General features: G+C 35.1%; 1 protein-coding gene across 1 annotated transcript; it reads left to right on the top strand.

The window, feature by feature from the left end:
* On the top strand, positions 1-12,872 carry LOC105322988 (ATP-dependent RNA helicase DHX58). Its single transcript, XM_034475000.2, has 16 exons — positions 1-134; positions 220-898; positions 1,124-1,261; positions 2,980-3,321; positions 3,749-3,931; positions 5,390-5,734; positions 6,093-6,298; positions 6,906-7,087; positions 7,509-7,704; positions 8,682-8,844; positions 8,961-9,056; positions 9,443-9,603; positions 10,249-10,387; positions 10,615-10,854; positions 11,354-11,521; positions 12,023-12,872. Exons 2-16 carry the CDS (start codon positions 472-474, stop codon positions 12,655-12,657), a joined length of 3,621 nt encoding a protein of 1,206 aa, XP_034330891.2. The 5' UTR covers positions 1-134; positions 220-471; the 3' UTR covers positions 12,658-12,872.
* Positions 12,873-13,656: the final 784 nt, after the last annotated feature.

The raw sequence follows: 13,656 nt of genomic DNA, 5'->3' as shown, positions 1-13,656 counted from the left end.
TTTCAAGTAAGAACCAGTCAAATGAAGAGAAAGCAAACCACCAATCAACGAATTTGACACGTCTTAATATAGATATGGGAATCCCCCTATGGAATCGACACATAAAATTTTGGTGATATTTTGGCCAAATTTGGGTAAGATTCCCATCATTCTTTGACATTTAATTGAATGAAATATTATTGCATAAAGTTTTTAAGAAACGCTTTCTAAATTTGACAGATAACTTGGCACATCAAAGTGAAAGTGTGAAAAAGAAAGCAAAAGGAGAATTTCATGGAAAGTTTTAAAAGTTTTTCGGATTTCTTACACAGTTTAAAATAACAACTGATGTAAAGGGATTGCTGAGTTGTGATTAATTTTGGTATATTCTTACCTGAGAATTCAAACCACTGGGATTGATGAAAGATTCCTTGTTAATTAATTTATAGCTGTACTGTTGTAATTTTAAGAAATATCACTCTCGTGATAAAAATGGCCTCGAGTAGCATTGGTTTTCCCAGCTGTTCTGAACTTGATCCTCAGAGTATGCAGGACAAATGTAGTTTTCTTGGAGAGGGTGAAAAATTAGGGAGTTCTCTGTTCAAAGAGGAGCCGAGTCCAAGAGATGCTGTAGAACCAATTGATTCCAAAAGTAAAAAAGAATTATCCCCACAGACTAGTGGTCAGGCCATGGCCTTGCAGGTACCGTCCAAATTACACCAGGCACCAGCCATTTGTTCCATGAAAGCTGTTGACCATTATCCAAGTCTGGACAATCCTGATTACATGCTGTCCTCCCTGGAGCCAGAAGATGAGGATGAGGTTCCACATTTCATACGGTTGTACAGGCCCATGATTGTTAAATGTGTGGATTGTGTCCCATTACTTCCTCAGCTCAGAGATATAATTGATAGCCAAGGTACACATATTTTATCAGTTTTTGACAAAAGTTTGATGGTGTTCTTATATGACTAATGTACTTAAGTTTAAATACATGATTGCTTGCATGGTGTCTGCCTCTGCTTATAGGCTAAATGCACTTTATCCATGTGTCTTTTGTTTGCCCTCATCAGCCTAACAGAATTTTATGATAATTGAATTATGTGTAATATTGATAAATAATGAAAGTGTTTTTCTTTTACAGGAGAAAGAAACAAAATAAAGAATACTTCAAAAATTGACGGGCCAGAGGCTGGCATGGATTTGTTTTTGAAAGTTTTGGAAAAAAAAGTCAGCCATCGTGATCGTTGGTTCCGCTTTGTTGATGCTATAAAAAATGCAGGTATGCAATACAGGGTTACTTCTTATGGTACGTATATATACCTTTCTTATGCCCCTTATGGAAAAAGAAGTAGATGACCTCAATTGAATTTTAGGTTACAAGGTCAAGGGTCAAAGATCAAATCTTGGGAAAGAAGAAAATACTTGCCTGTTTTAAATCTTGAGAACACTAGATTGGCATACCAGACTTTAAAAATTGGTTCACAGGTATCCTGAGAGAATTTGATGACCCTTGCTGATGTTAATACCACATGGTCAAAAGTCAAGGATCAAACTATATTTTTTTACTTTTAAAAGACGATATGAACTTACCTTTTACTTATAATAATGATTGTTTGATTGCCCTTTCGATTAAGTGTATTTTTAAAGATGCATATGTCATAGTCATTTAAATATATCACATGTTTGACAGAAATGGCATGCATTCAACGTGTTTGCATAACAAAATACTCAGTGGATTTTTCAGATTGTCATTTAATTAATTAAAAGAGGTCAAGTAGAACTTGAAGTTAAGAATACATGGTTTCCTATCGTTTTTAAATTTGCCTCATTAAGGCATATATACTTCTCTTTAGTGCTGAAACGAATGTTCGAATATTCGCGAATGAATAGTAAATTTCTAATATTCGAATGTATATTTAGCATTCGAATATTCGATCACATGTCTAACACCCATATTAACCATTGTTAACTAAGCAGCATCGTGTTATTTCGTTACAATGGAAAGGAGAAGCTGGAAAATTTTACTTTGATCGAAAGAAAGACAAGCCATCTATGACTGCCATGCTTGGTAGAATCTATTACCGTACTTAACCCAGTAATTGACTCTTCCGCCATGCTAGTTTACCTTGAAAGTAAAAGCATGGTTTACATCGAACGGAGACAAACATTCTGGATTTATCAATTCATAATAGACGCTGAAGAAATAATTTGCTTAAATGTTTGAAGGAGTGTGAGCTACGGAGAGTTAATATCGAAAGGTACATCAAAGGTTTTTTTTTAAAATTACACGTCGATATAATTTGTTTTTTTTCTTCAAATAAACAGAACATTTCCGGAACTATAAGCGTTATCAGTTTTCTATTTAATACTATATCAAACATGGCGGAAATATTTGGACTGACTTACGAAGTTACGTTTGGTCTCACACAGGAGTCAGGACTGCAGTATATTATTAAAGAAGTAATAAATCTTTTGATTGTATTTAAAGGAAATTAAAAAAAAATATCAGTATATTATTATTTGCTTAAAAAATAAATGCACACCCAATTCAATGGATACTCATGCGTTAAGTGGCAACTTCGAACCGACATGTTTAAGCAGTCTACACAAACACCCACTTAGTAATAAAAACTTAATACCTTGTCTTTGACATCTACGAATATTCGAATACGAATCAAATAGCACTCACGAATATTCGAATACTGATTTATGGTAATCGTTTCAGCACTACTTCTCTTGTTTAGACATGTATTTGAATTTTACGTGTGTCTTCATAAAAAGTACTTACAAAGCTTTTTACTACAAGATATTATGGATGACAAGTTTTTCCTAAGGCTCCTTGGATCAAAGCTTATAAATTTACAATGGTTCTCAAGTGAGTGGTGTGGCACATGGGCCTAGCTCTTGCTGTGTATAGGTACCAGTTATATTAGGAGAAAAAAAGCAATTGTTAGTATTGGTGGATAAGTTAGTTGTTGATTTTCATTCTATTTTCAGATTTTGAATATGTTGCAAAGGTTTTAGAGAAACAGGAAATAATTAACACAGCAATTTACACAACACAGGCCCGTCTCATTGACATTTTTGCCCACGTCATCTACAAAAAGCTGAAGCCAAGTGAAATCCTTGTGGATTTGTTTGCCCAAAAAGTCTTAAACAGAGAGACGTTTGACGCAGTGAGGCGTGATGAGGAACACAATGGAGAGTCATCAGCGACCATCGTCCTTATTGATAATATATGGCGATTTCATAGAAATTGGTTCAATATCTTTCTAGAGGTTCTCTGCAAACATAAATACAAAGATATAGTGAAGGAGATTGATCCTTCATTTTTAGAGAGTGAGTATCTTCATGTTTTGGGCTTCTTCTTTTCTTTTCTTTTTTTTGTCTTCACAATAAATATTTTTGGAAATAGTGCAAATGGTGGCTATGTGTTCAATGTACATGCATCTGAATGTTTCTTGTAGAATCATATTCTTTATGGTATGTGGCTTAATATTTTGTTTCGGTGTGTACCGTTGGCGCACAATTTAAATATATCCTCAACAAATTGTGAAACACAGTCTCACTCTGTATTATTGAATTGTATTATATTAAAAAGTCCACACAATTACCATATTCCATTGAACTTTATAATGAACTTACATTTTTAAAATTTATAGTCCACAAAAAGTTGGCTTCTGCAAATTCTATGGAATGCATGTTTCATGTTTCTACATTTATTGATGTGGCATCATTTTAAAAGTGATTCATTCTCAAATTTCAGAAAGAGAAATGAAATTAAAGGAAAGCAGTGAGAATAGTTCAGATTCCTTGGATATGGAGAAAATAGATGGGGACACTGACTCTAAATCCAGCCTTTTGAAGAGAGAGTTCTCCAGCAACTCACTTTCTCCCAGCAAGCAGGAAGCAGATAAAAACAGCTCCATTCAGGAAAACTATCTTTCTGGTAATGACGATTAAATCAAAATCTTGTGATTCAAATGTATAATGATCTCAAAAGTATCCCCATGCAGTACTATAATACAGATGTTTGCGGGGGTCCATGTAATTTGTTAGACACGCTTTTGAACAGAAAAAGAACTAAATATGATATGAGTTAAATTTGGCCCCCATAATTCGTCATTTTTTAAAGTGTTTTGAGTGCAATAAAATGTTATGTCTATTTTAGAAGAGTTGATATAAATTATTTTTTTCACATATTTATTTGATGATTTATTTGCACTCACTTGCAGTATATGACGTCAGAAGTGACGCTATTTCTATAATTCAATCAAAATCAGTCAAAAATTGACATTTTTCTCATCTTTATATGAAAGGGAAATATAGAGCGCATGCTTGAACAAGGAAAAATATTTTGTCACTTATAAGTCTTGGCTAGATACATCTCTGATTAAAATATTTTGTTTGTTCAAGCATGCGCTCTATGTTTTCTGAAAGAAAAACTGCTTGGAAACAAGCTGTTTTATGCTAAAAATGCAAAAATGGCGGGAAAAGGTTGTCTTTACAATGCCATGTTTCTAAATTGTGGGCACTTGAATCAAAATGAACATTAAGTAAAAACATCACATATACCGTACATCTGTACAAAGAAAACAAAGAATTTCTGTAAAATGATGATATTCATTTTAGGGGGCCATTTTAGGCCCATACATGTACCATATATACTGTAAATTCCTTATATTACGCGAGTACTTAATTCCGCGATCCCGCTGGTTTGTACCAAATCGCGAGAATATAAAATCGCGAACGTTGAACTTTTCTCCTTATTTCTTATAGTTTTAAACTCTCAGAAAAAAATGGCGAGATTTTAAAATCCGCGAAGGATGCTTCTCGCGATTTTACGCGGATATTAATTCCTCGCGTTTAATTAGGAATTTACAGTAGTCATTTGAGTTCAGTTGGTCAGTTGAGTTGCTGTGGGGGATTATTATTTTAAAATAGCTGACCTTTCTGTCAAGACTTCTGAACTATAAACCTTCTTGCTGGTTCTGTGACTGAATTAAAAATTTTCAATTGAAATGTTCAGTAATGGACAGTAAAAAAAAAAAATTATGAATTCATATTTCTATCAAGAGTAACTTGTCAACAGTGGAAAAAGTTCAACCTTTGCCTATTCAAAATTTGTTTTCCAAAATTTTATGATTATGCCAGCAATGAAGTCCAGACTTGAATAAAAATTACATTTATTATAGCATAGTTCAGTAGAATTTTTAAATTCGTGACGATGTCAAAAAATTAAAAGCTGATTTTCATGGTTGCTTGTGGTATACAAGATACCTAGTAAGCCTAGGGAATTAAAGCTTTCTATACCTCTGTTGGTTTTTTCATAAACTTAAGATTAATTTTGGTTTTTTTTTTCACTGACAGAATCAATAGTGTGTTTATATTTATTTTTTTTAACCAGATACATTTGAAGCTCCAACATCAGTGAACAACTTGAGTGGAAACACCTTGCAAGAGAGTCTGGACTTAGAAGTTGACCAGCTGACCCAGAATCTGGACAGATCCCTGATGGAGGACTCCGAGCAGACGAACAGGAAGCTAGTGGAGGATGATGGGAGTTTACAGTCAAGCAACGTCAGCAGAAGGTTGCAGATGACGACCACAGACACCAGGAGTTTACAATCGAATACAGACAACAACATGGGAAGTATGGTGGGGGTTGACTCACTGGCTGTGATGAATGTTTGCCAGAGCTTGGACAGAGAAGTGGAGTCCGCAGTTAACAGACCGAATATCATCAGAAGCAGTATGAGATTTACATTCTGTTTGAGTTTGCAAATTTTTCATCCATTATAATTGTTTAAAAGAACATTGCATGTATGAATTTTTTTTCAAGCTTTTTATTTTGGAATAAACAAAATATTTATGTTCTTGATTGTAACAGTGATTTAAAGAAAAAAAAGACACATATATATTATCTTAATGTTAAGCTTGTTTGACTTGAAGAATCCTTACACCTAATATATGTCAGTCATGCGCCATCTGAAGCCTAAGGATTTGTTATTGATACATTTAATAATTTATACTTTTTGAATGGTTTTGATTACGGTCACCTTCTCAATAAAGCTAATTCATGTTCATTTCGTTGATACATATTGTCTCAGGTATGGCTGAAAGCTTACTGGAATCGAACAAACAGGTTAATTTGGATGATTCTGATGACGAAGAGGAAAGTATTGGTCCAGTAAAGGAATTGGAATTAAGAAGTTATCAGATGGAACTGGCAAGGCCGTCATTGGAGGGCAAGAACTCCGTTATTGTAGCTCCTACAGGGAGTGGCAAAACCCACGTTGCACTCTATATCATTAAGGTACAAAACCCAAGTTACATTTTACACTTACCGGTACATTGCAGCATGTTTTTCAATAAGCTTCATTCACTTTTACATATTTTCAGCCTTCACCTCAATGCTTCTTTTTTTGTAAACTTTACCAATTTCTAATACTGTAAATTCCTAATTACTGTAAAATCATTTTTATTTGTGGGGTCAATGTTCATGGGTAGCCAAAGTTTTCTTGGTTCGTGGGGATATAATTTCATGGGTAGCAAGTTTTATTTTGTAAATAAATATCAAACACATGCTAGCATATATGTTCATGGGGATGAAAATTTGTGGGCAAGGGTTACCCATGAAAGCCACAGACATTAATCTCCCACAAAAAATGATGATTCCACAGTAAATGTTAAGAATTTATATCCACTTAAAATAGAAATAAACAACCCTTGCAGATTTTAAAATCCTGCTTTTATTTTTTTGACAGTCATGTTGATATTGTAACAAAAAAATTGGTGTTTGCTATTTTATATTCTCGCAATTTGACACAAAAGAGCAGAATTGCTGAAATAAGTTATCTTGTAAAATAAGAAATCTACAGTATTCATCAATCTTTTAAACGATGTCTATATTTTTTTGACAGCACCACATGGAGAGCATCAAGTCCATCAGACATCCAAAGGTAATTTTCCTGGTGGAGCAAAGTGCCCTTGCCGAGCAGCAAGGCAAGCAGTGCACAACCTATCTTCCGTGTAAGGTCAAGGTCATCACTGGGGAATCCCAGAGGAATGAGAGAATGAAGTCCTTGAATGAGTGGATAGCAAGGCAAGAATAGATATATAAAAATAACCGGTTTTCATATAACAATTTTGTGCTCCAGCTAAAAGAATGTTTTAATTTCAAGTTTTATTTATTTTGATGCTGCATATGGTATGTTTTGAAGGATATTAGTTTTGTGCCCTTTTGAAATCTTTCGAATGATTTAATGCAATCCTAATGTATGCATATGTGACAGAAAAAAGTTTAAAGGTACAACACCATCTGATAAGGGATATTACTCTCACTGGAAAACTTTAAAAAATTGTCAAGTCAAACAGTTAATGAATTTGAATATATACCCTGCAAATTGTGCTACATCTTGTGCATTTTTTCTGTCAAAAAGTTATTATTCCAAAGTTTTATTTGAGTGTATGTGGATATGTTGCCCCTTTATCAAGAAATTACTCAACAAGTTTTATATAAACAGGCGTGATCTGCTGGTGGTGACCGCCCAGATTTTGTTGAATGCTTTGAGAGATGGTATTGTTAGTGTGACCGATTTCTCCCTGATGGTCTTTGATGAGTGTCACCATACCAACGACAACCATTCTTACAACATGATCATGAATCGGTACCTGGACATCAAGTTACAGGACAGAGAGAGGGCTAAAACCTTACCCATGGTACGTCATCAGTCCTTTAACATTTGTTACTGTTATACTTTCATGTTAAATACTGACATCTGATTGGTTAAGACGCAGTTCATAATCCTTTCTATTACCCTCAGCGTTAGCAACGCACTTAGCAACGGGTAACATTAAAAAATGTTACATGCGCGAAAATTATGCGCGTACAGTTCGCTGTAGAATTCACGTTATTCCTATATAAAAGCAGTAAAATTTTCTTAAAAATAAAGACATTCAGTATAACAAAATAAATAGTGCCTGTTTGGGAGGATAACAGTTGAAATTGACACCCCTCGAAAACCATTGTCAACCTCCGCTTCGCGTCGGTTGACAATGGTTTTCTCGGGGTGTCAATTTCAACTGTTACCCTCCCAAACAGGCACTATTTATATACTGTTGATTGAAAATTTAGAAGTACATTGTACTTAATGCTTATACATTTGCAGTTGGTTTTATTATGCAATATGATTTTAATACAGTGTACTTTCATTTATATTATTTAGACTTTCAAGACTTAATTACTGGCTTATATAAAATACTGTAAATTACCTCTTTGAAACTTTTAGAACTTTATTTACATGTATAAGATAATAATAGCAACCAATCCAAAATAAGTAGGTGTGTAGGTACTTTTTAGATACGAAAGTCATTATTTTGGTTTATGAATTTCATTTGCTAATAAAATTGTTATAATTATGAATAACATACATTACTTTTCTAACGACGTTAAACTGAATAACAGACAACTGAGCATACAGTTCAACAGAATCCACAAAACTTGCTCAAGGCTTGAAACACATTATCTAGTTTAGTTGTCAGTATATGATTTATACAAAAACAGAAAGTAATGTTAAAGTTGTAGCAAAAATGGATATTGAAATCTTTGTTTTTATAAACCATGAAGAAAGTATCAATTTTATGATGAGTAGATAAATCGTTGTTGTAATGGACCTTGAAGTCTTTGTGTTTTGTAGATAGTCGGAATGACTGCTTCGGTGGGCGTTGGAAAGGCTACAGAGGACATGAAGGCTAAAAGACACATTGAGAAGGTCTTGGCAAACATGGACGCAGAAATGATTGTCACAGTCACAGAGAATATAATGGAGCTCAAGAAATATGTCAACATACCTAAACAGAGTATGTGTGATGGCAATTTGATGTCAAAATCAGTTCATGTCGAGAATGCACCTCAGAATCCTGGGGCTATGCTTTAAATGGCAATAGTTACATAAAATTGCATTTTTTTGTTTAAGAACTATACAAGGTGACGAAAAGAGAGAAAGACCACTTTGGAACCCTTCTGCACAAACTGATGGATGCTACAGAAAAGTACATGAAAAATTCAAAATGTAAGATCATAGTATAGTACCTTTGAGTAGGGTCTTCACTTTGGCTTCTGTCTGCCTTCACTCATTGTCAAAATGCAAACTAATAAAGGGACTTATCCAAAGACAGAATTATATTTATTTTGAAGTGTAGGGTTTTAGCTCCTTAGTGAGTGTTTGCCTTTATTCATTGTCAAAATGCAAGGACAAATTAAAAAGTGGAATTATTAAAAGACAGAATTATATTTGTGTAAAATGGGCAAACAAATTGGTAAACATTGTTTTTGTGGGGGTTCAGGCCAAAAAAAAGGTCAAAAATTAGTTATTTTTTTAATAATTGCATTAAAACTTTTTTTGCACAGCTAAATAGATTGGTTATTGAAGTGAAATATAAATGTTGCATCTGGCAGATCTAGAACAGGTCAGGAAGCCTGATACTGTGCTGAAGCCTCCCCTGGAGAAGGGCAGCGATCAGTACACACAGTGGGTTAGTATGCTGTGGAGAGAGACGGCCAAAATCCAGGACCAAGTTGCTGGAAGGTTCTTTGACACCTGTCGTAAATATCTAGATGTAAGTTGTTAGTACATTAATTTGTACTGTATGTGCCCACACACACGAATTTATAGTCTCCATATTACTGTAAAGCAATTTCTATTTGCATTTGCTGATACTATTTTGTGATATACTATTGATTAAATAGTTTGCGGCGATAAATTTTCACAATATGAAGTCAATTTTTAAACTCATGAAACATGAAAGGAATGGTTCGTGGCATTTTCTAGGGTATATTAATTAATCACCTAGAGAAGGTTGGCACCTGAGCTTGTATAAAGATATAAGAAACTGTTCAAATTTTAAAGCTAAAATATATGGAATTGCTTTAATACTAAATAAATTTTCAGGTAGATCTGATTGTTAATTTGTCAATCACCCTGCCTCCTTAAAATCACACCTTGTTGATTTTAGATTTTAATTTATTTTTGGACCGATGTGAAACTATGATAAAAATTTGGCTTTTGCAATTTTATATTTGATGATTTAAATGTAGAATAAACAATCTACATTAAAAAGTAAAAGTAAAAAGGTCAATTGTTTTTTATTTAATAACATACAAACACATGCTTGCATGTTTTCATTTCATTCCTACTTAATGTGTGTATGTGTACTTGTTGATTTTATATATACATGTAGTGTGTATTCATGAATCTGTTTCAGTTATACAACAAAGCTCTGATTATCTACAAAGATGCCCGCCCTTCTGATGCCTTATCATTCATCCTTAAGGAGTTAAGAAAATGGGAACAAACAGTCATACCTGACGAAACAGAACTCAAAATGAAGCGAATGTTTGACAGTATGTATTCAGGGGCCTCTCTCTCTCTCTCTCTCTCTCACAGTAGACCTAAAGGTTAATGTCAGTAAATGTACAAGGTCAAGGCCATTGATAAGAAGTTAAAGGTCTAATTTGTTGACATTAGCCTTTCAGTCAATTTAGGTGAGAGCAAAAAATTGGCCAACATATTTATGAGGGATATGCCTTTTTTTCTGTAAAAAGACTGTATCAGAAAACTTGAATTGTAGAGACAAAACCGACCTTGGAAAAATTAATCGATGATCCTAAACATAGAAATCCTAAACTAATGGCCTTGAGGCGTATGATCGGGGATTACTTCAAGGAGAATCCAGATGCCAGGGTCATTGTGTTTGTCAAGACCAGGGAACTGGTAAAGGCCATTGAAACCTACATGAAGGAGACTGAAGAACTGAGAATTCTAAACCCGATTCAATTTGTGGGTGTTCAAGCCAACAAAGAGAGTGGAGGTAAGGATAAGATTGAATCCATGCTTGGAGAGAATACATTAAAGTGTGGGTTTTTTTTATTCAAATAAACAAAAGTAAGGGAGAGGGGTGGAGTTATAGTTTTAATGAATTTTGATTTATTCAGGCTAAACTACATGTATGTAACATTTTAAAGAAAATATTATAGAAAAACTCTCAGTTGTTAAAGTCTAAGCATGCCCAGAAACAAACACTTTTGTTGTTGGGTAAGTAGGGTACTAGACAAATATGTTTGCAGAGATATTCACTTTACAGGTTGGGGGATCAGTTGGATGTAGTATAGGAATGACGAAGGTAGTATAGGAATGACGAAGGTAGTATAGGAATGACGAAGGTAGTATAGGAATGACGAAGGTAGTATAGGAATGACGAAGGTAGAATAGGAATGACGAAGGTGGAGCAGGGTTACTGGTAGATTCTTAAACATTCTACCTTGAAGTCTTGTATGATTATGTTACATGTAACTGATTTCCTTTTGTAGGAATGACCAAGGTGGAACAGGATGAAATCCTAGAACTGTTTAAAGAGGGAAACCACAAAGTTATCATAGCCACCTCAGTGGCGGAGGAAGGTCTGGACATCCAGAAATGTAGCCTGGTGGTGCGCTACGATCATGTGACCAATGAGATTGCTATGGTGCAGTCAAGAGGTAAATAACTTTAAATATATCCTAATCTTAGTTAGGAATATAAATAAATGTCTAAGGTATGCTTCTTCCCATGAGTTCAAATCCCAACCAATGATGAAAGTTTGTTGCTTTTTAAGTTACCTGTTTCTTAACTACATTTATTCATTGCAGGACCCTCTTTATCGGCCGCTAAATAATTATTTTTTCACTAATAGAAACAGATTTCAATGAAATTTTTTTTAGACCCCCCGTAACCAAAACTTTTGTTTAAAAATTAATAATTTGATTACAAATTTTATTTTGATATAAATCAATAAGGATTTGACCATACTTTATAGTAGATAAATTTGTTTTTGAATATCTGACAGAAATTCCGAAATATTTCGATGTAAAATGTAGGCAGGAAACGGGCGTTAGCGTTCACAGTTCTTCGTAGGACATGTTTGTTTGAATAGAAGTCTACTTTTCTTATCTTTATATTTCAATGAATGATGTAACATCTAATTTTCTTAAAAATTACAGGTAGAGGAAGGGCAGAAGACAGCAAGTATGTGGTTTTAGCTTCAGAAGACAGCAACACAATCAAGAAAGAGGAGCTAAATCAAATGCGAGAGATCATGATGAACCGAGCCATTGAAAGAGTACGGGCAGAGCTGAGCACGGACAAAGAGGCGGTGCTTCGTCGAGTCAGAGAAATCCAGCAGGCCGAGAAAGTCGCCAGAGACATTGCCCTCAAAAACCGCAAAGCTGCCCAGGCGAATTTGGGAGAATTCAAGATCACCTGCAATCCATGCCGAAACTTCATCTGCATGTCCACCGACATCAAGAAGATCGAAAACGCCCACCATGCGGCCATCAACGAGGACATCATGGAAAATGTCAAGGTCATTTCCTCGGTTCCAGATTTCGAGAATGATGTCATCAGTTGTGGAGCAGGTAAAGTGTTCTGCAAAAAATGCGGGAACCCAGTGGGGAACGTGAGCATCTACAAGAACGCCCAGTTCTGTATTCTGAAGTGCGAGTGTTTGATCATGATCGACAGTGCAGGAAATGGTATCACCAAGAAACGGTGGAAACAAGCTCCCTTCATGGTGCCCCCGCTGACCCCGAGTGACCTTGAGAGGAGGATTCAAGGAGAAAAATACATTGAATGCTAAGTACTGGTAAAGCCTTTTTGCTTCACAAAAATGTTGGTGGAGATTTATTTTCAAAGGTTCCATTGAAGAGAAACTTTAGACTATATGTTTTCCAGTTTTCATCTTTTTACATGTGTACCATACAATGAAGAAAAGAAATGGAACCATGTGTTTTATCTGCTGTACCAGACTCTCCATAAAGTGTCTGACAACAAAAAGTGCTTTATGTATTATATTTTATTAGGTCACCTGAGTCACTCAGGTGACCTATTGCAATTGGTCTTCGTCCGTCGTCGTGCGTCGTGCGTCGTGCGTCGTGCGTTAACAATTTTACATTTTTAACTTCTTCTTGAAAACTACTAGGCCAATCGTTACCATTTTTGGTGTGAAGCATCTCTATGGTAAGAAGAATCTAAATTGTGAAATTTATGGCTCTACCACCCCTGGGGTGCCACGGGCGGGGCCAAATATGCAAAAAAAGCCAAATTTTCAAAAATCTTCTTCTCTACTTCCACACAAGTGAGGAAAAAACTGAATGCACGGTTATGATGTCCATGAGGCCCTCTACCAAAATTGTGAAATTTATGGCCCCTGGGTCAGGGGTTCTGGCTCTAGGGTGGGGCCAATATGGCCATATAGTAAAAATGTATTAAATCTTAGAAAATCTTCTTCTCTACTCCCATATATATTTGTTAAAAACTAAATGCATGGTTATGATGTCCATGAAGCCCTCTACCTTAATTGTGAAATTCATGACCCCTGGGTCAGGTGTTCAGGCTCTAGGGTGGGGCCAATATGGCCAAATAGTAAAAATGTATTAAATCTTAGAAAATCTTCTTCTCTACTATCATATTTATTTGTTAAAAACTAAATGCATGATAATGATGTCCATGAAGCCCTCAACCTAAATTGTGAAATTCATGACCCGTCGGTCAGGGGTTCAGGCTTTAGGGTGGGGCCAATATGGCCATGTAGTAAAAATGTATTAAATCTTAGAAAACCTTCTTCTCTACTCTCATA

The sequence above is a fragment of the Magallana gigas genome, chromosome 8, assembly GCF_963853765.1.
Source record: "Magallana gigas chromosome 8, xbMagGiga1.1, whole genome shotgun sequence".
Lineage (NCBI taxonomy): Eukaryota > Metazoa > Mollusca > Bivalvia > Ostreida > Ostreidae > Magallana > Magallana gigas.
This window is presented reverse-complemented; position numbering and strand designations above follow the sequence as displayed.